The sequence below is a fragment of the Jatropha curcas genome, chromosome 10 (genome assembly GCF_041381405.1).
Source record: "Jatropha curcas cultivar XTBG-Jc1 chromosome 10, XTBG_Jcur_1.0, whole genome shotgun sequence".
In the NCBI taxonomy this organism is placed as follows: Eukaryota; Viridiplantae; Streptophyta; class Magnoliopsida; order Malpighiales; family Euphorbiaceae; genus Jatropha; species Jatropha curcas.
Window position 1 is genome coordinate 3,892,631 of NC_143160.1, and position 26,408 is coordinate 3,919,038.

At 33.5% G+C, this 26,408-nt stretch overlaps 5 protein-coding genes across 9 annotated transcripts; 2 read left to right on the forward strand and 3 right to left on the reverse strand.

Moving 5' to 3' along the window:
* Nucleotides 1-789: 789 nt before the first annotated feature.
* On the forward strand, nt 790-2,900 carry LOC105648755 (bidirectional sugar transporter SWEET10). 2 transcript variants are annotated; one of them, XM_012235244.4, is made up of 6 exons: nt 793-1,103; nt 1,430-1,466; nt 1,598-1,808; nt 1,929-2,090; nt 2,228-2,347; nt 2,440-2,900. In XM_012235244.4, exons 1-6 carry the CDS (start codon nt 1,061-1,063, stop codon nt 2,704-2,706), a joined length of 840 nt encoding a protein of 279 aa, XP_012090634.2. In that variant the 5' UTR covers nt 793-1,060; the 3' UTR covers nt 2,707-2,900. The 2 variants fall into 2 exon arrangements, with proteins under 2 accessions (XP_012090636.2, XP_012090634.2); XM_012235246.4 differs by lacking the exon at nt 2,228-2,347 and having other exon boundaries at nt 790-1,103.
* A 2,653-nt stretch (nt 2,901-5,553) lies between these two features.
* On the reverse strand, nt 5,554-13,247 carry LOC105648757 (Pseudouridine synthase family protein). 2 transcript variants are annotated; one of them, XM_012235248.4, is made up of 12 exons: nt 13,015-13,247; nt 12,872-12,915; nt 12,713-12,790; nt 12,374-12,474; nt 12,005-12,092; nt 11,163-11,241; nt 10,890-10,972; nt 10,316-10,381; nt 9,756-9,812; nt 9,033-9,158; nt 7,342-7,571; nt 5,554-5,837 (listed from the first exon to the last, which is right to left on the reverse strand). In XM_012235248.4, the coding sequence occupies exons 1-12, from the start codon at nt 13,112-13,114 to the stop codon at nt 5,735-5,737; spliced, it is 1,155 nt and encodes a 384-aa protein (XP_012090638.1). In that variant the 5' UTR covers nt 13,115-13,247; the 3' UTR covers nt 5,554-5,734. The 2 variants fall into 2 exon arrangements, with proteins under 2 accessions (XP_012090638.1, XP_012090640.1); XM_012235250.4 differs by lacking the exons at nt 10,890-10,972; nt 11,163-11,241.
* Nucleotides 13,248-13,307: 60 nt separating this feature from the next.
* Nucleotides 13,308-17,209, forward strand: ATGP4 (Ubiquitin family protein). The gene is made up of 4 exons (XM_012235247.4): nt 13,308-13,452; nt 13,562-13,794; nt 15,360-15,530; nt 16,883-17,209. The coding sequence occupies exons 2-4, from the start codon at nt 13,665-13,667 to the stop codon at nt 16,936-16,938; spliced, it is 357 nt and encodes a 118-aa protein (XP_012090637.1). The 5' UTR covers nt 13,308-13,452; nt 13,562-13,664; the 3' UTR covers nt 16,939-17,209.
* A 186-nt stretch (nt 17,210-17,395) lies between these two features.
* On the reverse strand, nt 17,396-19,593 carry LOC105648759 (glutamate-1-semialdehyde 2,1-aminomutase, chloroplastic). Its single transcript, XM_012235251.4, has 3 exons — nt 19,289-19,593; nt 18,895-19,068; nt 17,396-18,672 (listed from the first exon to the last, which is right to left on the reverse strand). The coding sequence occupies exons 1-3, from the start codon at nt 19,475-19,477 to the stop codon at nt 17,605-17,607; spliced, it is 1,431 nt and encodes a 476-aa protein (XP_012090641.1). The 5' UTR covers nt 19,478-19,593; the 3' UTR covers nt 17,396-17,604.
* Nucleotides 19,594-21,025: 1,432 nt separating this feature from the next.
* Nucleotides 21,026-24,350, reverse strand: LOC105648760 (protein TAPETUM DETERMINANT 1). 3 transcript variants are annotated; one of them, XM_037638577.2, is made up of 5 exons: nt 24,227-24,350; nt 23,513-23,603; nt 23,145-23,427; nt 22,771-22,854; nt 21,026-21,872 (listed from the first exon to the last, which is right to left on the reverse strand). In XM_037638577.2, the coding sequence occupies exons 3-5, from the start codon at nt 23,230-23,232 to the stop codon at nt 21,529-21,531; spliced, it is 516 nt and encodes a 171-aa protein (XP_037494505.1). In that variant the 5' UTR covers nt 23,233-23,427; nt 23,513-23,603; nt 24,227-24,350; the 3' UTR covers nt 21,026-21,528. The 3 variants fall into 3 exon arrangements, with proteins under 3 accessions (XP_037494505.1, XP_020540651.1, XP_012090642.1); XM_020684992.3 differs by lacking the exon at nt 23,513-23,603; XM_012235252.4 differs by having other exon boundaries at nt 23,513-24,344.
* Nucleotides 24,351-26,408: the final 2,058 nt, after the last annotated feature.

Below are 26,408 nucleotides of genomic sequence, written 5' to 3' on the forward strand. Positions count from 1 at the left end.
CACCCTCACATGGAAGCAGACGATTAGTAACTTTGATTAGACTCACAGTCATTCAACCAAGGAGTTTTACTGTTATTTATTCAAGAACGTTTTAGTAAAATAATTTAGGCTTATTTGCACTAATTGATTATTTCCATGAAAATACACAATTCATTTCTTGCTCATTTTGCTTAAACTATTAGTAATTAATAGTACTGTTTAAAATTTTACTAACTAACAATGTATTTATTAAAGTGATAAGCAGTCTCAATTTCCGCAAATGTGATTAGAGTGACAAGTGATAAGTATCAATAAGTTATTATTCTACTCTTTCATCTACTTAATTTAGATCATCAATTAGAATATATTAGGAAATGAATAAAATAATTATTCAACTTGGATAATTATTTTATGAAATAATAAATACGTAGTCTTTTAACAAAATAGTAAACATATAATCTTAGGTTTTTTATTCACTTGGGGTTAGTCTAATACCTTATTTTATTTTTAATTGAAGTTTTTTCTATGAAATATTTCAAACCCTTCTATAGCCTAACTTATACATTAGAAGATAAACACTCAGAATATTTACCCAATGGTTACTATATAAATATTCATTAAATACTTTTAAACTGAAATATATATTGGTTCTAATTTCTAAAACTTTAACCCTATACATATGTATTGCTTTTGGCACGTGTGGAAAGATCAGACACGAGAATTTTGTGTCCCTACTATGGAAATGGCAACAGCTTATTGTAGGCGATTGGACTGCTTTTCGTAGAGGGTTTTTATAAATTCATATGTGTGGCCTTATATGGATGGGCACTAGCCCTAGAAAACCATCATCCACTACATCTGCTCTTGTAATAATTACGAATTAATGATGTTATGACTTCTCTCATCGACCATGCAAATTTGATTCATTATTATATATGTGCTCTTCTCTATATAAACAGTTCATCCAGCTTCAGTTTCTCATCACTGCAAAACAAAGCTAGAGTTTCTCTTTAGGAAAACTACTGCTTTGATTTTTTTCATTCAGAGATAGAGTTTTCTTTTCTGTTTGAGCAGTAGAGATATGGCATTTCACCTTCCTTGGGTTTTCCTTTTTGGTCTTTTAGGTAAATTTATGAAAAAAACTCTTCTTCCCCTTCTCCTTCTCCTCCTCCTTCTTCTTGCCCTTATTGTACTTCTCCATTTTTGATCTCTTTCACTTTCATCATAACAACCTAGAGATAATCAAAGGACAGGAGAAATTAGTTTACTCTATAGAGATATATCTTAATTATAGATAAATGATATGTACTTCTCTAAGATAACATAAAAATGGTTGACATTTAGGATTACTAACTTCCCTTTTCTTCTCTAAAGAATCATTAGTTATACACTGAGGAGAACTAATTTATTCTGTTGGTGATCTTGTTTTTTCTTTTTTCGGTGCCAATAGGTAACATCATCTCCTTGTTAGTATGCCTTGCTCCTATGTAAGTCTTTCTAAATTTTCATATTGTTCATATATATGTATATATATATATATATATATAGACATAGACTTGCTTTCTTGCTTGTAGATCTTAATTAATTAATAATAATAATAATAATACATTTGTGACAGGCCAACTTTTTATCAAATATGCAAGAAGAAAACAAGTGAAGGGTTTCAGTCCATTCCATATGTAATTGCATTGTTTAGTGCTATGCTGTGGTTGTTTTATGCAGTTTTTGCGGAAGATGCTACCCTTCTCATTACCATCAACTCCTTCACATTTTTCATGGAAGTTATCTACATTACTCTCTATCTTTTCTATGCCATCAAGAAGGATAGGGTAAGATATACATTTGAATAATTTTCCAATATTTCTTTTGATTAAGAAAGTTAACGATCATTTTCATTAAGAGAACCTAACTGAGATTTTTTTTTTTTTTTTTTTTTTTTTTGGCTGCAGATTTTGACCACAAAACTTATCCTCTTGTTCAATGTATTTGGGTTTGGCACCATTTGTCTTTTAGCTCTCTTTCTAACCAAAGGTGAAAAAAGAGTCCATGTGTTGGGATGGATCTGTATGATTTTTTCTCTTTGCGTTTTTGCTGCACCTCTTGGCATTGTGGTAAGTAAATTCATCATAATTTAAATATAATGCATAATTCAGTGACAACAATGGAATTAATTATTAATACTTTATAAATAAAAAAGGAAATAAAGTCATAATTATTAATTGTACATTTGTTTGTAATAATTTTACAGAGAAAAGTCATAAAAACCAAAAGTGTGGAGTTCATGCCTTTCTCTTTATCCTTCTTCCTGACTTTGAGTGCAGTCATGTGGTTCTTTTATGGGTTTTTGAAGAAAGACCTTTTTGTTGCTGTGAGTTCACTACATTAATATTCTATAAAAAGATAATTAACTCTGCAATCCTCATTAACTTTCTTTTCCCCTTCTCTTTGCATTATCAACAGGTTCCAAATATATTGGGGTTCATATTTGGAGTTCTCCAGATGGTTCTATATATGATTTATAGAAATCCCAAGAATGGTTTGGATGAGAAGCCAAAACTCCATGAATTATCAGATCAACATATTATTGAAGTGGCAACTATCTTGAGCAAGTTAGACAGCTCAGTGGTTACAGTAGAGAAGAAAGAAGATATTCAAGATCAAGATTCCAAGAAACAAAACCAGAAAATCAAGAATCAAGAAAAGAATAATGTCTTCGACACCGTTTAACTAAACAATTATTAATTAATTAATTAATTAATTAATGTCCAGTATTAATTATCTTTAAGTTCTAGCTAGTAATCAAGGAGCGAAAAGGATACCGCTACTTGTTTTAATTTCTTCCACATGTCGTATTATGTAATTTATGTTTTTTTATGAGAAAATAAAATACTCCAAAAAAAAAAAAAAACATTTATCCTCAAGCATCTAGATGATAATTAATTATCATTCAATAAAAACTATTTATTTTTATTTTTTTTTTTTTAAAAAAAAATACTCATACCCTTATTTTAATTTAATACTAGTAATTATTAAATTTTCCGGGTACGTAATTCTCTCTCTGTAAGCTTGAAATTACGGTTTGGAGTATATACGTCGACAAATATTACTATCATTTCGATGTGATGATTACTATTGATGAATGACCTCCACACGGTAAACACATGTGATATATAGAAAAATGATTGAAGAAATTATTAACATGAAATTTTGTTTTTTAGTTTTTTGTATATACGAAAAAACTTGTCGGAAAGAAAAGGGTGGCTGCAATTGAAAGCTTTTAACTTTGTATGTGCAAGAGCAAGAGAGATGGACGATATATATAATCTCACTATCACTATTTGTCCAATTATTTGTACCTCAAAATCAATGTTGTCGAGTTATTTTCATGTTCAGAGGTTTCTGTACTCCTTTTAAGTCGATTTTTTTGAATTTTTTTTTTTTTTTCTGGGAACTCAAAAAAGCATTTCTGATGACTGTGTGATAAGTGACAACCCATAATTTCTTAGCATCCAATCAAATGTGAAAATATTGAATAATTGAAAGCCGCTATTTTATCTCCAAAAGCAATGTCAGTAATTTCATCAACGTGGTCTGCGGGGGGACAGAAAAACAAAAATGAAAAGAACTTTTGATTAGGCTAATATCATCCCAGTACTGGTGGTCTACATGCACTGAAACTCAAGTGTCAAGTTCCATTTTTTTCTGTCTCTTAAATTAAATTTAGTTCTTCATCGCAATTAAATGTTTACAACATATAATTTTAGGTTATTTTTATTCTTTAACTCTTATTTTTTTAAGTACCAACGGAATCTGATTTTAAGTAATTGCTTATCTTGGTAAGTATTTTTTTTACAAATTGAATCGTTAATTTTAGAAAAAAATAAACGCCTATTTTGAATGCAAGTATATTTTATAATGTTTTGATCGTAAAGATTTTAAACCTGATTGTTTTATATATACATATATATATATATATTATAAGTATTAGAAAAAGGAGATTCGATCCGAATACATTGTCAGATTATGAATACATTTACTTACTATACTTTGATTTTGCTAAATCAGATAATGTTGGAGTTTAATAAAAAGCACCATAGCCATGGATCTCGTAAGAAAAAACATATACGTACAACAGCCAAACGACAAGTGATCCCTACCCTCAATCTTTTCTCAAGAAAAAGAAGAAAGATTGCAATATAATACCGTCAAAGTATTAAGCCCCACTATTGATTCCCTCATTTTCGTTGGACGTTTATCCTTTATTATTATTATTATTGTTATTATTATTATTATTATTATTATTATTATATCTCTACTTTATATATGTAATGTCATTTTTATCCCAGAAGAAAAGAGAAAACAGATTTTTGTAGCTATTTTAAGAAGCTTTCCGCCAAAGATGAAAATAAAAATATGTAGGCTCCCCTGAAAAAGTGTTGGCAATGGGAATGTCCAAACTTTCTTCCGTATAGTAATGAGAACTTTAATTAACTAAATTAAATTTATTAAAAGGGTATCATTTCTTTTATCCTGATTTGTTGTACAAATTTCCTCATTACAATTACAGTTATATATTGCTTGAAAAATAGTATATAATATTACAAATATTAATTAATTCTGAATTTTTGAATTTAGATTTCTCATATCTTAATTATAAAAATTAGATTTTGTAAAACAAAAAATTAATAAACATCTAAAGCAATTTAATCCAATGCAAATTGTTTTGAATATTTAAGTGAATTTACACATTTCAAAGGGATTGTATCCCCCCAAAACCTATAATGTGTTATTGTCGCTTTATTTTGCAAAAGCACTGTCACTACAAAGCAAACTCACTCATCACTCAACCCTTATTCGATGGTTGGCACAAAGTCCAAATTAGGTCTGATTTTTTTTTTTTTTTCCAAAGGAACAAGGTAATGATTTTAGTATCAGCTAACATGAGCCTAACGGTAAGGACTTGCCTTTGTATCTTCAGACTTTGGGGGTTGGATTCCACTTTTACGGCACTTCACTTTTATTGTATAATTTCTATATATCAAAGTGCCACTTATCATCGACCATTTTGTATTTATTTTTTCCAAATATAATAATTAAATTAAATTATTATTGTACTTTCTATATATTATATATAAAAAAACCCAGTTTCTGATTGATTCCACAGCACCAAGATAGACACTACTACGCAGTATATGAATAATGAAAACATGTTTTTGGCGGCCTTGTGTTGTGTTGTGGATAAGATGAGATGAGATCTAAGTTCCTCAAAATTGCTAAATCATTAACAATTTAGCAACTAGAAAACTATAGTTGTTTCAGAAATAGATGTTCATAAGGTACCCGCCATATGTTTTCCATTTTAGTTTTGGATATCATAAACAATGTGATCCAAAATAGAGCATCATTGTCACAGAACACGCTTGATGTGTTTTTTTTTTTTTTTTTTTTTCTCTAAATGAACTGATATTCAGTAGTGCAAGTCAAATTTCCTAAACATCAATTCCAATAATATAATGTTTTTTTCAGTGTGTATTGTAATAAGGACCACAAGAAATTTAATATAAGATAACAATCTGAAGTGAAATCTAATATATTATCTTTTTCTAATTAGTTTAAACAGATTACAAAAAGTCAGAAGAGTTGCCTCTCTCTCTCATATAGCTCATTTCAGTTTCAATTTATCAAGAAAAGAAAATGAATACATTCTCCAATGTTCACAAAAATAAAAAGAGAGTGAGAGAAGAGGAGAAAATGATTAGCTCAGAGATGCCCAATCTGGGTAGGGGCAATCGTAAACCCATCCAGGTCCAGAATATCGCACGCAATGTAACCATAAACCCTCTTCATACACATCATATCTGCAACCAAAAGCAGAGTTTGTATAACTATGAAAATAGCATATGCAGCAACAATCTATAAATAATGTTCACAAGGGCCTATTGAGGGCATTGAATCCTCACAAGGAATTTGGCAATAAAAGAAGAAACAACTGAACCAAATATAGAGGGCTCATATTCAAAGAAAAGTTCCCTGGTTGCAAGCACAACCGCAGTGAAACTGCTAGTCAATTCAAATCCAAAATGAATCTTTTTGATTAGAAAAAAAAAAAAAAATAGTACTGGACATAAATAAAGGGCAACAGCTTGATATTTTGGAGTGATTTACAGATTAAAAATGTTGCATCCAGGCTAGCAGTTCTATTATATGGCAACTACACGATAGGAAGTTGCTGTATGTTTGAAGTACCCAGTAAAGGACCCACTAAAATTGGTAAAACAAAATAAACCACCATCTGCTACCTTGGATGTTTTCTAGTTTGTTAGCAAGTCATCTCAGAATTTCAGCTTCGACTTTACATGCATTTCCAAATCCCTGATATCTGTCTATGCTAAGAGGATGGATATGTCCTATTTGATGATGACATGTCAGCATTTCAGATCCACAAAAAAATTTCCAAACAGTTGTTAGGAAGGAACATTAGATATCTTATCCACATGCATAAATTGGAGTAACTTATGCGGCAGTACTTTCAAGTCCTAAGACTTTGTTTGGATGGGGTGAGGGAGAATTTATCAAATAAAGTAAGGTAATGATATCTTTTTCATATTTGGGAGGAAGGTAAGATAAATGAGGTTTAGTAATGTTGTATGGTTTGGATTGAAGGTATTCGAAAGTTAAGATAAAAAAAATTATAAAAATACTCTTCTCGTGAAAATTTTTATTTTAGATATATAAACTTGTTAGAACCTTTTTTCTTTAATAATATTAATTTATAAAATATTAAATAGTTTTTCCTAAATTAAAATTACAAGGATATTAAAATAAATATTTTTATTGAGAAATAATATAAAAGGGGTCAACTTGGGATTTTTATTAATAAGTAAATATAGATAATATGGGAAATTAAAACTTTTTAACCCTCCCCAGTTACCCAATTTGGTGGGTTGAAAAATTGGGGTTTGAAGGGTTTTTAACCCCTCAAATAACCATCAAAAAAACCTCCCACTCCTTCAAACCATTTTCCCAAACAACCGCTACTTAATGTTACCTTACCTTATCCTCCAAAACCCCTAAAAACCTTCCTCCAAACAAAGAATAAAGAGAGTCTTCCTATTGTATTGGTTTCATAACATGACTGCATGAGATTTGAGAATTAACAAGTTACATTGGACAGTGTGATGTGATTGTATGCCACAGAATCAAGACATATAGAATCAACCATATGCAATGCCCATGGTACCATAAAATTCATTCATAAAGATTCCAGCAACAAGTGTTCATATATTCTGCCCCATAGCAAACCCCTTAAGAGACTGGATACTAAAAAAAAAAAAAAAATATCACGAGACAAGAGCTTCTTACCCCTTTGGAGCCAAATTAGGACAGTTAGTACACATAGGATCAACGTCGAAATCTTCTGTGGAGTTCTCTTCACATTTATCATAATTATATTGGGATGCTAGACAATAGCTTGAAATACGAGCAGCTCTATCAGCACTCATTCCTTCAACAGAACGAGTGGTAGCATGATCAGAGAGGTAAAGAAAGTCATTGGCTATGGGATGGCCTGTATATTGCAAATGCACGCGTATCTGCACAAGAGAAGAGATAGAATTATTGAACATATATCATATCCAATCCCATATAAGAACAAATGCAAACTGCACACTAAGAGATTTTTTTATTTTTTCTTTTATGACTGATTGTCATGTTATCTACACAAAAGATGAGGTGGATCTAAATAGGTCTTTGTCTCATGCCATTAGAAGTAGGTACTCAAAGAACTTCAGCCAAAAAATAAAAATGGTCAAACAAATTAACGAAACAATAGAAGAAAAATTTTTATGATTACGAAACATGAAATGCAGACTTAAAAGATATTAAACAAGAAGGAAGACCACATGAAATGTTAACAAAATCAACTGCAGACAAGGTCTTAAAACTTTCTGTGCACCACATGCATACTTCTGATGGCACTGGTTCAAGCCATTGAAAGAAATTCATATGTCACAAAAAAAAAAACAATTTTCTGGTCAGGAAAGTACAACAACGAGAAGAAGTTGGGGTTGGCTTCATGAATACCTCTGTTCAATTAATAGCAAGAAGTAAGCAAAGCATAAAATAAGAAAAAAAAAAAGGATTTTGAAAAAAGAAAATAATTTTGGTACAAATTTAGAAAATTTTTAAAATCATTTGCTTTATTAAGTAATAAACAAGCATCAGATACAACAACAAAAAGCCTTGAGCCAGAGGGAAAGTACAAATGTGCCAAAAGTGTCAATATCAGCTGATCAATTTGTTGCACGGAGGGAAAGCTGCTTAGCATTTAGAATTTGATGTCCAGAAATCAATGTCAAGAGATGTATGGGGTGTTCTTCTATGTAGTCTGGTGTCTCAAGATGTTTTAGCGATTAATATATGGTATTTACCAAGGAGAATACAATCTCAGAGTTGCAAGTCTTAGCTTGCTGCTCAAACAAGGTTGACATAGTTACATATATCACAAATTGAGAGAAGAATAGCAGATTTCATATAATGCTTATCATAACCAAAAGAACGCATATTCAGCAATAACAGAGCGTATGAGGTAAAAATTTCACTGAGTTCTTTCAACAGAAATAGGATTCTTTTAGTAACTGGATCCGAACTCCCTTCCCCTGCCGAACCACCATGATTTGTGCTCAGTTATTGAGAAACATTTTAGTTTCTTGTCTTCCAATACTTTAGTTTATCTTAGAACCTAGCTCGTTTCATTTCAGGTTTTGTTTAGCTGGACCAAGAAAATTAAAACAGGGAAACAAAAGTCAGTTAAGGTTTCTCCTCGGCCAAATCTCTGTGGGGACAGGCCCACGTTCAAATTTCCACTGTGAGATCCCAGTTTCTTTAATCCGGCTTAAGATTTGAGCAGAGTTATGTGAAGAAAAGAACTACACCTAGTGCAGCTCATCCAATGAACTAAAAATAAAAGGTCGCTTTGTCCAAATCACAACTGATAATAAATGTCATCCTAAACATTGTCTACTATTGCTCCTTTAGTCTGTATATTCTCTTACTTGATGTGTTCGGCCTGTGATCGGTTTGCACAAAACAATGCTATGAGTTCCATTGGTACTAATCCTGGTAAACTTGGTACATGCAGCCTTCCCCTTTGTGGGAGAATCACGACATGAGTCACCCACCTGCATAGACAACAAAGTTTAGTAAGTCGATGAGCCATTCATACTTCCAATATCTTAGATTAATAAGAGGAGAAGAGAAAAAATAAGTAGTGGAAGTGGTTATAGATACTACAGAGATTCACATACAACGTCAAACTCAAACTCAAGTTAAACTAACTTGTTAGCATTAACCATCAGGCATTCCAACATAATGGCATCAAATGCCAAAACCATTTTCCCATACTTCATAATTTATCAATTTCCAGAATCAAGAGCATGAGTGTTTGTGAAATACAGCTCCACAGAATTCCGGTATGACAAAGAAGGCAATGATATTGCCACTTCATACAGACAACTAAATCAAGAAAAGAAGAAAACAAGTGCATTTATTAGGTATGAAAAACTACCAACATTCAATTGCCCTCAATCCCTAGATAATGTTTAACTACCTGATGCAAGCATTGTTTACTAGCACTGGCAGGCACGAATTGAATGTATTACTCCCTAAATTTATACAATGAACCTTCAAGTGAATATGGAAAATCGACTCAATCATATGGTCCAGTGTAAAAGCAACTTTGTATCAGTTTCATATAAGAAATAAATAGAAAGTCTAACCTCTGCCATGCTCCTTCCTTCACGAGCATTATAATTTATGTTAATGTCGACAAGTTGCTGAAATGAAAATTCTTAGCAAATGTCAATAGATTTTGAAAAAAAAAAAAAAAAAAAAAAAAAAAAAAAAAAAAAAAAAAAGAGTAAGCCTGTGGAGGTGAGAAGGAGTTACAGATACAGAATTTAGCTAAACTTTAACTTAGAAATTGATAGCACTAGCAATCACAAGTCCTTTTATTGCTTACCAGCTCTGCCAAGAGGTTATATTTTCTAACTAACAATTTTAAATATTTGAATTTTACCCGTGCTTGCATTTTGTTTTCAAGCATTTCAAGTAAAATGCCATTTTGCAAAAAGATGTTTCCAGTGTGTAGCTTAGCTAATAATAGCTACACTTATTGAAACTTCTTTTTTCTTTTTGTCATTCCTGGTATTTTAGGCATAATTAGTTCACAAGGATTAGAATATTATATAATGGATACCCATTCTAGGGTTACTAGGATAAAAGATCATGATGTCCGAATGTGAAGTGTGTAAATTACTAGTCTTAAACAATAGTGTACCTCATCCTCTGGAAAAATCCCAATGACCTTTGCTATATACTGTTTCTGCACCATCCCAGCTTCAATCTGCAGCAAACACATTATAAACTGAAGCATGAAGGCAGCATTGATTCTATTACCCACAAACAATAGTATAATCCCATGAAAAACAACAGAAACAACTACTGTCAAGCACGTGTAATGTGATATGAATTGTTTCAGTTTGAAATGTCCTCCAAACTCTGCAAAGCCATACCCTATACAGTCGTCCAGAAAACTGTGCTCATTCTTTTAGTTATTACATTCAAGAATGGAAACATCCTATTCTTGGCAACATTCCAACATCTTTGTATATTTTCCACCGCAGTACATTTTCATTCTTGGAGAGAGAGAAAGAGAGAAAAATCAAATTAAAAATCCATCTGTGCTATATTTACTGACACAGTAAGATTCTATATAAAACATGATTCGTTTAAAAAAGACTGACTATCACTTGGTTGATGATAGAATGCAGAAATAAGATGTCATGCATGCTGATTTTTACATTAAAATGTACCTACTAAAGCTATCATAGCATGCTCCTTAGGAGCTTTACCTCTTGCCTAAAAAGGTCAGCCTTCACAGAATTTCTAGCCAAGATAAGGAGTCCTGACACAAGCCGATCTAGTCGATGAACCGCTGATACGATCATGTTAAGCGGAAGAACAATAAAATAGTGAAGTTTTCCCAAAAGGAAAAATAATATGAAAATAGATTAACTCGAAAAAGAAACTATATCTAATTTCCACTCAAAAAAAGTTGATAACCACAATGGAACAGTTTTCGTGTATAGCTATTTTAATTGCTCCAAAAGTATCATGTTGGATACGAAATAGAGGTGCTAAAGAATGTTCAGCCTGAAGAATGCCAACAATAGTGTTCTTACGATATTGACCACATGGATGCACCTGTGTAGTAAATAAAAACACACATATTCAAGCTATGTAAAACACAAAGAGACTAATCTAAATAAATATTTAGGCATGGAAAGAATTTTCGCTCTCTCCACTACTCAAATGTAACAAACACAAAGATTTTGGAGATATTCCTATCACAAACTATTGGAGGAAAAACAACGACTAGACAACTCAACTGTCCTATAGAACGTAGCATCACAATACCATAGCAACACATTTTCCTGTAACCATGAAGCAAAAAGCACAAGAGCCCAAAAATAATATGAAACATTTGCATGTATATCCTTTTTCTCAGTAAATGTTTTGCAGTAATTTTACATAATAATACACCGTGGACTAACTATGTTCTCCCTTCAAAATTGAAAAGTTCAGGAGTTAGTTACACATAATAAGGCCTACTTCATACTATCTTGTGTTCTTGTATGTGTTTGAGAGAGAGAGAGAGAGAGAGAGAGAGAGAGAGAGAGAGAGAGAGAGAGAGAGAAGGCAGAAGTTAAACGAGAATTGCATAATCAATTATCATCCATTATAGTGGAACAATCTCGGCGCCCATCATTTTCCAGATAACAAAGTGCAATCAATCCCAAACGAAAATAGATAGTGAAGGTTGGGTTAGAAACACTATACACACCCCTAACAGCCAACAAATCCACATAAAAGTGATGAGTAATTGAAGAAGTAACAACATTTTTACCTTCCAAACATCAAATTAATAATGAGACCATAAGAAAAAAAAATGCATTGACAGACTTACAGGAACAGTAGCAGGCTTGCAGACGGTTACAACATCTGGATCGTTTTGTAGGATAGAAACATCCAAAGCCATCACTGGCGGTTCATGCCTACAACCTTTATGACATCAATAGAACTTCAAAATACAACTTGAAGCATAAATAATTTTAACCAAAAGATTATCCTGAAAAGAATGTGTGACAAAGCGCCCCTGGCCCAGTGAATATCGCTTATTCTGGTGTTTATCAATGGTGGTATACAATCGGTTTACGTAAGGAAAAGGCATCCTATAAAATGACATTTTCTTATCATTCAGGACCTTTGGTTCTGGTCAATGTTAATCTTATCCAGTAAAGCATATTATTTGAAATTAGCATCAAACATTGCGAACCTGTGTACGAAGTGGCTTATCTTTTGTGATGATTTAACTATGTAGGAAACGGGAACCATCTCTCCATCAACTTGTATCCGGCCACATTTGACGGCACTAACCTACAGTACTCCATGCACTATTATTAAGCTCAAACTATCACTAACAAAAAGCTAATTGATAAAGTTATTCAATTACTAAAAATTTGAGCAGGACGCAGAAAATCCACATCAATTTAATAATTCAAAAAAGGAAGACACAAATCAAACAAACTGAAGACATAAAGTGAGAGTGAGACGCCTTTGATACAATCAATTAACGAACATTAATATCAATAATAATTAAGCACTGGAAACTTACATAGTACTCATAAGGTCGGCCTTTGAACTCTTCTGCAAACAAATCAACTATGGTCTTTCCCGCCCAACGATTCTTAACCTAATACAAAACAAAAACAACGATTAGGGTTTTGTATAAAGGTACATATGTAAGTTATGCACAAAGAGAGTGAGAACAGACATGAGAGATGAACTCGAAGTGGTAAGGTCTCACGTGGCGCCTCCCTGAAGAATTCCCGCCAAAAAAAAATGAGCTTAAATTGCTTATCAAGTGAAGATACTATCAAATGTAATTTCATTTTAGAATATGAATTAATATATTACCATCGCGAATGATGTAGTCTTGTTTTTCCGGTGGGTTCGCTGGCGTTTGCCACACAATTTCCATGTCGTTTCTGTTTTCTTCTTCCCTCTTTCTCTTCATTTTGTAGAAGCGGCGGGCGGTTAGTCGGGCAGAGGAGCTCAGATAGTAGGATAAAAAAACGCCTTAAAGCGACATGTCGTCTTCTTCAATCAACCAACATTAGTTGCTTTATACGACGTCGTTTATGGTTTTGGTTCGCAAGAGGCGAAAGGCGCTTTGGCTTTGGGGAGTTGAAAACATCAAAATACAGCAATTAAAAACTGCGTCGTTTGGTGTCGGTTTGTCTTCTTCAGTTCACCAACAAAGCACTAACATTCTTCTCAAAAACCAGCCATAGAAGAAAAACTAGATAAAGAAAGGTGTTTGTTTCACTGAGCCTTACCGGAAAATCTAAAAAGGTATGCTTCAACTCCCTGTTTCTTTATAATTATATAATCGAACATTGATCAATTGTTGAATTTACAATTTAGATCTATTAAACTTGTTTGTTGGATTTTATTAATTCAGGGTCAAAACTTGATCAGCTTAGCCCTAAATCCTAATCAATTCAGATATCAGAGGTGTATTACGTGGAAGTAATAGATTGGAGAAGAAAGTCAAGTCAAATCAGATGCCGGAGGAGGACTTAGTTGATCTAAAGTTCAGGCTTTACGATGGGTCCGACATCGGACCGTTCAGGTACTCATCGGCGTCGACGGTGGATATGCTTAAGCAGAGAATTGTATCCGATTGGCCCAAAGGTTTATTACTTGTCTCACTCCTTCACTATTTCTTCATGAATCGAGTGTCTTGGTTTTTGTCGCTTTGGTCTTTAGTGTTTATTATTGTTCATTGAATTGATTATACGAAATAGTTAAGATTTTTTTTTTCTTTTAAATTGTGTGAATTCCCAAGTCTGGGTAGTTGGTTTATACTTTTCAATTCTAAAGATTATTGATAATGCAGTGGTTTCTATCAATAATTCTTTAAATCTGGCCAAATTTGGGGTGTAAAAAAATATTAGGACTTGGCTGAATATTCTTGGATGTGGTTCAATTATTTAATTTGCTTTTCTTTTCTTTTCTTTTCTTTTTCTTTTTTTCTTTGTTAATTTCTGCTACGAAAATTCAATCCAAATCTAATTTTTGCAATGATTAGAATTGTGCTAAGTAGTCATCTATTAAATATATCAAATAAGTAAGTGTAACATTAAACGAGTGTTTGTTTTGGGATTGGTCCATGGACTTCGATATTCAGTAGAGGCTGTTTTTTTGGGCAATTTTTTTCAAAAATGGAGGCTTCCAGATGTTTGGTGCAGATGCTTTTTTTTTCTTCAAAGTGACCACAATGCTTTCTACAGAAAGTAGTTAACCCATATGATATTGTTGTTTGGATTTGATGCTTTAAGTGGATGTTATGTGAAACGGGAAATATGTGCAGAAATAATTTCTCCATATGAAATACAATGTACAATTTTATTGAATTGCAGAATATAAGCTATATGAACTACTTATAGCAGACTGGCTTTGGCGTGGATAAGATGGTTATTTATCTTCTTCATTGCCATCCATTGTTATTTTAGATAACCGATTGCAAATTCTGATGAATTATATTATTGTTTGTGGGTTAATGGTTGTAACATTTGAAGGGCGGTTCACACTGTGTACCTATTTATTTGGTTGAAGATGGGATTCTTGGATCAAGGAAAAGAAAAAGACTAGTGATTTTTTTGACAGATTTGCTCTATTGATATCGGAGAAACAATTGAACATGCTTTGTTGCAGATGTACTTTATTGTGCTTGAAGAACCTGTAACTCATGTCTCCAAGCACAATCAGGGAATTTAAAGCAGCATTGAGTGCTCAACAATCTTTTTTATATGGAATAATATAGTATAAGCACCTTGCAGTGTTAAACCTTTGAATGATTTGATTATGGGATTTGGTTTTGGATTCATAATGAAACTTGGTCAGAGGAAAGCCATGCATGTTGAATCATGTCAACAACCTGAGAAATTGTGATGCTCTATAAGCCTTTTCAATGAGAAAGTATGAGCTCTACAGGCCTCTCAAACTAAGTTTGGCATGAATAAAAAAGTCCTTTATTATGATTTGTTCAAAATTCAAACTATGGTCATCCCTGTGAACTTTGCTTGGCTTTTTTTGTTTTTATCTTGTTCCAGGCAAGCATGAATTGGTAGATAGCAAAGGTTATTAGTTTCTTCTGGTTCAGAAAAATTACTGACTTTTGAGATGGGAATATATCTTCCAACATATTTCTCTTTCTTGTTGCTTTGGCAATAATTCTAAAACACGTCATTTCTTAGGTAAAACTGTCACTCCAAAAGCAGTGAATGAAGTGAAATTGATCAACTCAGGTAAAATTTTGGATAACAACAAAACTCTTGGCCAGTGTAGAACACCTTTTGGTGAAGCTGCTGGGGGGGTCATAATAATGCATGTCGTTGTACAGCCATCTCTAGCAAAATCGAAAACAGGTATCTTCTATCTTATTCATCTTTCTATACAGCTTCCTTTCTGACCTTTTAATTGTTGTGAAGCTTATCTCAGTAATTAAATTTGGGCTTGATGGTTTGAATGAGATGATCTAACAGATAATTTAGAGTTGGGAAGGCGGTATAGTTCCTTGTTATGCCAGTTCTTTTAGCTAGAAATTTCATATTTCATTCATTTGATGTGTAAGAATGTCATAATATCAGTTTTTAAATTTAGGTATCCAACAATTTTGCAATCTTTGTTATACATTTCATTTCATACCATTAAGTGAGATGTGGATTTCTCGAAATGGTACTTAAACTTTATTGGTGAAAGAAATGTAATGTCAAGTTGACTGGATAAGTTACAAGTGCCAGTATCAGAGGGGTGCTTCCTACTTAGTTCTATTTGTTTTCTCTTACATATCTTCTTGCCTAGCAGTATCTTTCCAGAATAATCCAGAGAACCCGTTTGTACTGAACAGATGAGGCAAAAAAATTTTAACTGCGGTGATTATAGAATGTAACTGTAAACCAAGTCAGTACAAAAAACCTAAATTCCGCCAGGTTAATGCCTTCCAAGTGCTTCCAGAGAAGGCATGTGATATCATGCAAATGGAAGAATACATTTAAAAGATCCTCCTTGTTTCATGTTAACTTATATCAGTGGGTGGTGATTTCCTTTTTGGGGCCAACAAGTCTGCTGCTGAAATTTTAGTGGTTACTGCTTATCTTGCAGTCGAATTTTCTTCCCTTGGAGTTTTCCTTCTTTTCTCTGAAAGATAGAATCTCCTTGTGCCCCGAGACACCCATTATTTCCTGTTTTATCATATGATAGTCAAGTTCTTGTGTAGAGTTCCTTGTCAAATAATCCCATTAGTTGGTCACTTTTTTGCCCAGAGCCAAAATGGTGGGACCCAACATTTTGTTTCTAATGAAAGCCTATAACAACTGAAGTATTTTCTCCATGCTCCTGGAGTATGTGCTAACATATACAGTGAAGTAGCAAAGTGTTCATGTGTCCATATGCTTGGCACTCGAAATGAATTTACTTGCTTTGCTTGCTTAATTCCTCAACTAATTAATTTGGCATAAAAGTTTAATCAGCCTAAACATTAACATTACTATAGAACTTTGTTCTTGCTTGCAATTTCCGTATATTTTGTATTGTTTTTAAGAAGATTTTGATTTTTGTCAAAGTTTGCAGCTTAACATTGTACAAATATGTGCTTTTTTTATTCTTAAAGCATCTGGGACTATACTTTGGAGTTTGGTTGAGTTGTTGCATTCACTAATTGCTTTAAGCTTGTTGCTAACTTTAGTGTTGACATATTATTCGTGACTTTTTTGAACAGAAAAAAAGATCGATAATTCTCCCAGGAAACTGGTGTGCTCCTGTTCCATTTTATGAAGGCAAATAAGTAGATATATGGGAAAATGCTTTAGGTACAGTGATTGTTTTCTTTGAAACATCCCGTCTCAGATGTTGCAGTGTTGTCCATAAATACTTCCATCAAAAAAGAAAAAAAAATGTTGATGTGTTTATATTTCCTTACACCGTAACCCTCTTCTTTGGTTTGTTTGTTTAAGACATTCAATGCTTTGTAGTAGTGACAGAAAGATGTATAGAACCATTGATGTAAGGACAAGATCAACAATCAAATTTCAAAGATTAATACCTATATTGATGTTATTACAGAATAAACAATTTGATTGGATTTATTCAAGTCATATTATGTGCTGTAATTTAAGCAAATTGTTCATGCCAATATAAGATTCTGTGCACGGCCCAGGGGTGCCTGGATGAATGTCTCCGGAGAATTAGTACAAGCCAATGTCATTAACAAGCTTTAAATTTGAATGCTACGTAAGCTACCAACATTGAAAGATTCTCATAATCAGGGGAAAATAAATACAAACTCTTCACTAGATGGAACTGATCAAAAGAAACTGTTAGGTGCGCAAAGGGTGATCATATGCAAAAAGGACAACCATACAATGGAAAACTGGGATCACAATCAAATGAAAAAAGAAAATAAAGGATACATGTATTGCCATTGGTACAAAGGCCTATGCACTAAATTTGCCGGAAAACCTTCTCCGCTGCTGATATTGTATGTTGAACATCTGCAGCAGTATGCGCCAAGCTTGTAAACCCAGCCTCAAATTGCGAAGGAGCAAAATATACACCTTCCTCCAGCATTCCTTGAAAAAACCTAGCAAATTTAGCTGTGTCGCTTTTCTTTGCATCAGCAAAGTTGTGAACAGGTCCTTCTGTGAAGAAAAAGCCAAACATCCCTCTTATATTTTCGCCACAAATAGCATGCCCGGCCTCCTTGCCAGCTTCCAAGATGCCTTGTACAAGTTCACCTGTGATCTTATCCAAGTATTCATAACTTCCTGGCTCCTGTAACCGCTTTAGTGTTTGTATCCCTGCAGTCATTGCCAATGGATTCCCACTCAAGGTCCCAGCTTGATACATTGGTCCTGCAGGTGCAACCATCTCCATAATCTCCCTCCTTCCACCATAAGCACCTACTGGCAAGCCACCACCAATAATCTTCCCAAGTGTTGTTAGATCAGGAGTAATGCCAAAGTACTCCTGAGCGCCTCCATATGACAAACGGAATCCAGTCATAACTTCATCAAAGATTAGAAGGGCATCATTTTCTTTGGTAACCTTGCGGATAGCATTGAGGAATTCTGGTTTAGGTGGAACAAAACCTGAATTTCCTACAACAGGTTCAAGGATTATTGCTGCAATCTCTCCCTTGTTTGTCTCAAAAAGTTTTTCCACTGCAGCCAAGTCATTGAAAGGGGCTGTTAAAGTTTCATAGGTTGCTGCCTTCGGGACACCAGGGGAGTCTGGCAACCCTAGTGTTGCAACACCACTTCCTGCCTTGACGAGGAAAGGATCAGCATGGCCATGGTAACAGCCCTCAAACTTGATAAGCTTCTCTCGTCTAGTGTAAGCACGGGCCAGGCGAAGCACACCCATGCAAGCCTCCGTGCCTGAATTGACAAATCGTACCATTTCTATAGATGGAACTGCTTTGATGACCATCTCCGCTAGCACATTCTCTAGAAGACAGGGGGCACCAAAGCTCGTCCCTTTCTTCATTGTTTCAGCCAAAGCTGCAAGCACCTGTAAGTAATCGTTAGTCAAAAAGAAACAAATTAAAAGGGCGTTCAAAATAAACTGCCAATATATGAGACACATCCATGACAAATCGAATTGGCAAAGATATTCAAGTCCTTTATTAATTTGAGCAAAACCAACAACGAAGATCATTCTTTAACTCAAGTTTTGGTCATTTCCAACCCCCAAAAAAAAAAGAGAGAGAGAGAAAGGAGAATAGAGTAGAACCTGATCATCTGCATGACCAATTATAGCTGGCCCCCAAGAACCAACATAGTCAATGTACTCATTGCCATCAATATCCCACATCCGAGAGCCCTTCACAGAATCCATCACTATTGGTTGTCCGCCGACAGATTTAAAAGCCCGTACAGGTGAATTCACTCCTCCTGGCATCAGCTCCTGCCAAAAGACTTACGCCCAATCAAAAATCACATAATCATAAAACAACAATGGAAAGAAAACATAATAAACAGTGAGAAATTGCATCCAAATTGAGGTCAACCGGACAGAGACAACAAATTTTCAATTTCAATTCAATCTTATGCCTTAAAAATTGAAAAATTAACAGATTTAGACGTCAAATTTACCAAGGGAAAGGTTAAAAGCGCGAAGAGTTTACCTTAGCGATACTGAAAGCTTCCTCGGATTTTTTGAGAGTGAACTTCTTCTTCTCTTCTACAGAGACTGTCATTTTCACACTGGAACGAGATGGACTCCATGAAGGAGATCTTCTTTGCGAGAGCTTCCCATTAGAAGAAGAACATGATAACCCTAATCCAATCCCTACTCCTGAAAATGTAGCAGCCATTCTTGACCGTTATTTCTCACCTCTTTCTCCGTCACCCTTTCTCGGTGTCAGTGTTCGGCCTTGAAGATAAAGAGATTGAAGGAGATTGCAGCAGCCAATGGACTTTTTAGACTTGGACTTTATATATGGGCTAAATCTCAAACGGGTCGGTTCGGGTCGAGTCGAAGGTCGAGAGCACGTGGGACATGAATTGATCTTCAGTCTGCCGAGCCCATTGCTGAGAGGGTATTTACTAGAAACTAGAAACAACTTAACGCTAGGCCAAGGCATTTTGTGGATAAGTCACTTTAAACATGAGTTTCTTGTAAAGAATATGTGTTCACCAATTGAATTGACACTTTGTTTTTTCCAATTTTAAACTTATTTTCAACGACAAAATAAAGACTGTCTCTGTCCCATAATTTTGATTTTGGTTTAACTTGCACATAAATTAATAAAATTTAATTAATATAATTTAAACTGTCATTTTTGCTCTATTTTTCCTAGTATCCCTTGTATTAGTATACCATTTAAATTAGATGATCCATATTAAATTATCGTTGCAAATAACCAAATTATAATTATTTATCCAATAATCAAAGCTTTCAAAGAGTATTTTATCTAAGGATTTAAGTTATTACTTAAAAAAGAAAATTTGAATAAAGGATGAAACCGGTTCTACTGACTAAATAAGTGTATGATTAAAAGTTGATATTTTAATTTTATTTATATTAAGCTTTGATTAATAATAATGTAGTAGTTGATTAATTTATTTATTGATAAAGGAGCATATTAAATTAGAGTAATATAGTAAAATTCAAATACTATTTACTTTTTAAAAAGAAATAAAACAATAATTTAAAATTAATGAAAAAGGGAAATTGTAGAATTATAAGACAAATAGAATATTTAAATCTAAGATATATAGTTGAAAATATATAAATGGAGGAATATAGTTGGAATTCAATTCTTTCCCTGCCACTTACACTGTGTTTAACCAAAATAAATCATGAACGTAGAATTCATTTATAAATGAAATTTTATGTTTGGTATCCATTTATAAATGAAATTTCATATTTGGTATGTTATAATTTAAAATAAAAAATTCAACTGAATTCTATAAAATTATGCTTAAATAAATTATTAAATGAAAATTCAATTATCTTTATTTTCTAAAATCTAGCGACATAATAATTTAATAAAAACAAATAACAAATACCATTATATTTATAATATATATGCAATATAAAATTTTATTATTTATATTCATAATATAAGGACTTTTTAAAAGCAATTTCCTCGCCACCCTCGGCAAGTTGAAAAATCAAGAAGAAACTGTAAACCATGAAAACCTAATTATTTTTTTCTGTACATCAAGAAAACCAATAGTCACAGTTGGATTATCAAACGGTAAAAAGAAAGACTTGCCTAGTTGACAATCACCCTTCAAATATTTCCAAGCCAAGCCGTAATTTTTTAAATTATTATTATAATTATTTGAAGGTGTTAAGCAACACTTCTATTAGACAGCCCTTGAGAGGGGCAAAAAATGTAAGGAAGAGGCTAAGCTAATATTAACCGTATCAATGTCCCACGAAGCGGACGCTTGTTGAGCATGAATGGCTTGCATTTGCATTATCTTGAGGTAAAATTAGGTGATGACACCACAAACATAAAGTTGACGGAAAAGCCGTTATTACGACCACATAAAATGACATTATGTCCCAAGGCATAATCAAGACAACCAAATCATTTTCCCCTACACTAATTCTCATCAACAGAACTGAAACCACAAAAGAAAAAAAAAATCCTGTAATCATTTTCCCATCCGCTCACGTATTAACTATCATATAGACTATGTACAGAGGGTCATCACAAAGGAAGTTTCAAGTCTTTTTTCTGCCGGCTCTCATCTCAGCTTGCAGAGATCAAAGACCTACATTGTCTCAAATGGACCTTCCCATATCCCCACAAAATACATCCAAGACATAAAGAGAGAAAGGGGGAATCCAATGGCTGCTATATCTCTGTCCAATGTTTGCTTGTCTTAGTAAATTTTTTGCCTTAATTGTTCAGGAACAGATTACTGAAGAGACTGAAAGTGGGTAATGAAAAGTATTGGCGTACTCGAAGGAGAGTGTACCACCATTGACCAAAGGCTTGCCATCATTAACAAGGCAGTCATTGTAGCGAAGGCGCTTGAAGATCTTCGGGTTGATGAGGCGAGCAGAACTGAACCAGCCACATGTAAGGTGAATCCCAGAAATATCACAGCCGGTGACACACACGTTCATGATCTCAACAGTGTAGGTAGGTATGCCGCTTGGAAGTGGAGCTGTGGGTCCTTGATTTATAACAATATCGGCCTTAGTACACTTCTCTCCCCATATTCTATTAGGTTCCTCCATTGCTAATGCTGTGCAAAGCAGAAACAAACAAGAAAAGGGACCTTTACAATAAATTCTTGACAATGATAACCTGTGCTTTTCAAAAAAGTGGCACACTTGGCACGTCATTAACATAACGTGAACACACCCATCCAACCCACCAATAAGGGAAGCGTCAGCAGACAAAATATACTTTTTTGGAGGTGGTTCACAGGAATTATACGGTTAAAAGAAACAGACAAAATTAACTCAGACATGCAAGGAACATTATTTCCAAATTTAGCCTTTTCCTTTCCACGTATTTCCATGTATGTGCCATATTACGCTTTTCGATCTTCACCTTCTTTTGAAAATGAAAATTCAATCTACATTAAAAAATCGCTTTTCTTTGTATTAATTAATATGTATGTAAACATCAAAATAGTTAACTATCCAGAGGCACATTGCCAAACAGACAACTAGCAGTTTGCATTGTGAAAGTTGCTAACATGCGCCCTGGAAAATACGCGCACCGGTTAGGAGCTGACTAAGGGCTTTCAAATGAAAAAGTACTAGAAAGGTTGAAAGAACCCTGATGGGACATGAGGATCCCATCGAAAAGATACTCTCTATAGTTAAGTTTGATGTGCCTTAGAGCCAGCGGCGCAAGTTAGTTTCCATCATAACGAGAATAAAACAGACGTGCACCTCTGACACTCTTATCGTACGCACAGCTGGAAATTTGCCATGGACGCTGCTAACTAACACACATCGAGCAAACGCGCAAGGAAAAACTGATCATTTCCGGACTCTCCTAACGCAGCCAAGAAAATAATTGTTGCAAAATCCATATTTCCCGTCATTAATAAAATATTCTTTCGTTCGCTCTTCGTTTAAAAATCAAAAACAGAAAACGCAAAGCAAATAGGAAAATCGGAATCATCTTACAGCGGCTAAGCAGCTTTCGATGTGGAGCAGATAGCGTATAACTCGTTCCCTTGGAGATTGGATGGCTAGATCCCATGAATCCACCTAGGAAGCCAGAAGACCCATGAAAGGAAGGAAGAATTAGATAAAAGCTCGAGAGAAAACAAATAATCCATCACTACTAATACAGACGACAAGAGAACAGGAAAAAACAAAGGAATCGAAGAAAAAAAAATGGAGGCCCCATCTAGTTGAAAGAGAGGTCCCTCATCCATTTAAAAAAAAAACGAAAACCGACAAAATAATAGAAAAACAAATACAAGGAATATCTTAGATCCATGGAATAATTATCAATGATAAGGGAGATAGTAATTAATATTTTGCGACATACGCACCTGTAAAAAAAGGAGGCATGAATGTTAGCACTGTGAAGAGGAATAGAAGCAAAACGACGGCTAATCTGTTCTTTGAGAAGTCTCTCATCTTCGAAAATGTATCACTTACTTTTAAACCAAAGAACTTTTCGATTCTCCCAAAACAGAAGAGAAACAGAAGTCAACTAGATCAATAGTTTGGATCGAGAACTCGGTAAAACAGCGAGTCGGACTCCGAGCACTAAACCACCATGGACATGATGCGTCACTGGAAACGAAGCGTCTCTCTCTCAGATACTGAAATCTGCATAAGAGAACGAGTTTTGCATCTAAATATGCGTGGTCATCATATCACATCAAAAAGTTAAAAAGAATTCAGATATACCAACCGTCAGATTAGAGTACCAGCGGTTCAGATTTGACTTCAAAAGTGGCTATAAACCCCTAGGACTCACGAGCTAAATTTTAGCTTAAAATGACCTAGAAACGACGGCGATTTGTACCAGTATTAAGCAATTTGGTTAGCATAAAAAAGGCAAAAACACGGAAAAAGCAAATACTGAACAGTGAACACTGCACAGTTAATATTAATGTTCATGTAATGCTTATTTTTATCATTAGAGGATTTTTTTAAGACTTAGAAATTAAAATAAAAAATACTAGTTCTCTCTCGAAACGAAGCGATGATGTTAAAAGAGGATGTTATTGAAGGAAGGGAAAGGTATTTTTTCTGACAGAAAAGGAAACTGTGTATTTTCCGGGAAAATTTTGGAAACAGGAAAATTTGGAAAAAAAAAAAATCGCACCGGCAGCAATTGCAGCAGCAGAATTTACTGCGCGAGAACAGTGTCGACAAAGCAAAGAGTACCGTACCAAAACAACAGAGACAGAGAGAAGAGAGAGAGAAAAAGGAAGCTTAAGAGACAAAAATGGCAGAGGATCGGCAAAGCCAGAAATGACAAAAAACACAAGAATCCTAAAAGTTGGTCGCCGATCAAACGCATTAAATATCCGTTCAAAGAGCTGTATACAGGAGTTCAAACCATACAATTATACATCAGTTCGTATTTATGCAAGGACGAGTACGAGAGAGTTTCGTTCACCTCTGCAAATGGATTGGATGGACCGCAAGGGCAAGAGAAAGAGCAATCAACACCGAAACGCGTGCGTTTTAAAGGGAGAAAATCTGAGTTTTTGGCTTTATAGGAACGGTAGAGAGAAAGGAAGGGGGGGGGGGGGGGGGGAAGAGTAGATTAGGGTTTTGTGTTTTTGTCCCGTTCCTTGAGGTGGAGACCAAGAAGGAACTGTATTTATAGCGAGATGGGATACATTAGGAATTTGATTAACCATGGTTACGGGCGCACGTGGCAGTGTTAAAAATGGATGAATTGACCATTGGTAAGTGCACGTGGCCGTGTGACAGAGGGAGATTATGATGGTTACGGTGATTAGGGGACGTGTGGGTATATTTAAGAATCTAATAATATTCAGGAGAATCATGTCCACGCGCATTAATGAAAATTGAAGAATGAGGATTAGTAATAATTGAAGGGGTAATTATGACAACCGGGTTTATTGGCTTTTTGGTCTCGAAGCTTTCAATCAAAGTTAAGGTGTTTGTTTGGGAACAGGGGTAGAGTTACGTGTATTATGGTTTTAAAAGAAAATCTTTAAATAAACAAACCTAAAAGCGGGATCCGCAGTGTAGCAGCAGTAATAACTAGTAAGAGTAACTAAAACTAGTGACCACATAACATAGAAGGAAACAAGTGATTATCGGTACCAAGTAGCTGCTTACTCGTCCAATGCCTACAATATCTTATATTTTTAAAAAAATCATTCAATTTATCTTATTTAAAAAATAAAAGAATTAATTTATTTTTTTATTAAATTAATAAATATGACAAATGTTTAAAAATATATTAAATCAATATGAGAATATAACAAATATTTGAAATGGAGACAATATTCAATATGAGAATTTCATTATTAATGCACAGTTTCAACAACAAACTAAATCAAATTAATATAAGATAAGATACCGTAAAAGGCATTGTACTTAAATTAAAAGCAAAAAAGTTAAATGGTTACCAATTATAACAATTAACAAGTTGTATTTTTCATTTTTTTTTAATTTGAAATTCTTTGAATGGGGTGTTCAGTGTTGAGGACGGAAGTCTTTTTTTTTTTTTTTTCCACCAAAATACATTAATTAAGTCTTATTGTATTAGCCTTGTCCTCTTCATAAAAAAAATGTAATCGCATTTCACTTTTTTTTTTTTTACACTAACAATAAATTTAAAAATTTTCCTAAAAAAAATAATAAATTTAAAAATGTGCTTTTATATGAAACCAGTCTTTTTTTATGGCGTGCGTTGCACGTTGATAATGCTCGTTATACTTTTATTTTTTATACTCTTTTAATTTTTTATCTATATAATATTAAAGCATAAGTTTTTGTTTAGATTACCATAAATACAATTGGTTAATTTGTATAAATTTTGACATATAAGCTACTTGCAATGTTATTTCTTATGTACGTTATTCTATTTTTATATAATGAAGTGTTTTCAAAATAAAGTTTAATCTAATCCTTATACATAATTATTCAGTCCATAATATAGATTTTTAAAACTCTAATAGTGCTAAAAAAAAATCAAGTGATCACTCAATTTCTAATCATTATCATTGATCCCAAATCAATATTTGTATACAAATAATGAATAATAATATTTTTTTTCCCGGCAGATAAAAGAAAAAAAATGAAAAGATGATCTTAATTAATAATGATAATCATTTTGACTACATTAATAGTATTACTTATCCAGTGCATTAGAGAAATAAATATATGAACATACACACAAACGCTTGAAACTCAAAAAATGACCCAAAATAGAAATATAAAGTTCTATTTTTTTTCAATTTCATAAACACTATTTTGTTTCAAATTATATGTATTTAGGATACAAAAGAAAAAATATTAAAAAATTAAAAATGTTTAATCAGGAGGCCATCTATTTATTCTAATGAAAATATAAATATCTTACTAAATTAAAGTGATAGTGATTACAAATTAATTCAATAACAAAAAAGAAAATAAATCACAAATTTTTATTGAGAATAAAACTCAACTTATAACAATAAATAAATTATATTAAAAAGATTATCAATTTCAATTTCAAAAATAACTATGAAAATGCTATAATTTAATTAAATTTGATTTTGATGGACAAAAAAAAAAAAAAAAAGCTAAGTCAATAAATGAAAAGCACAACTCAAATTATG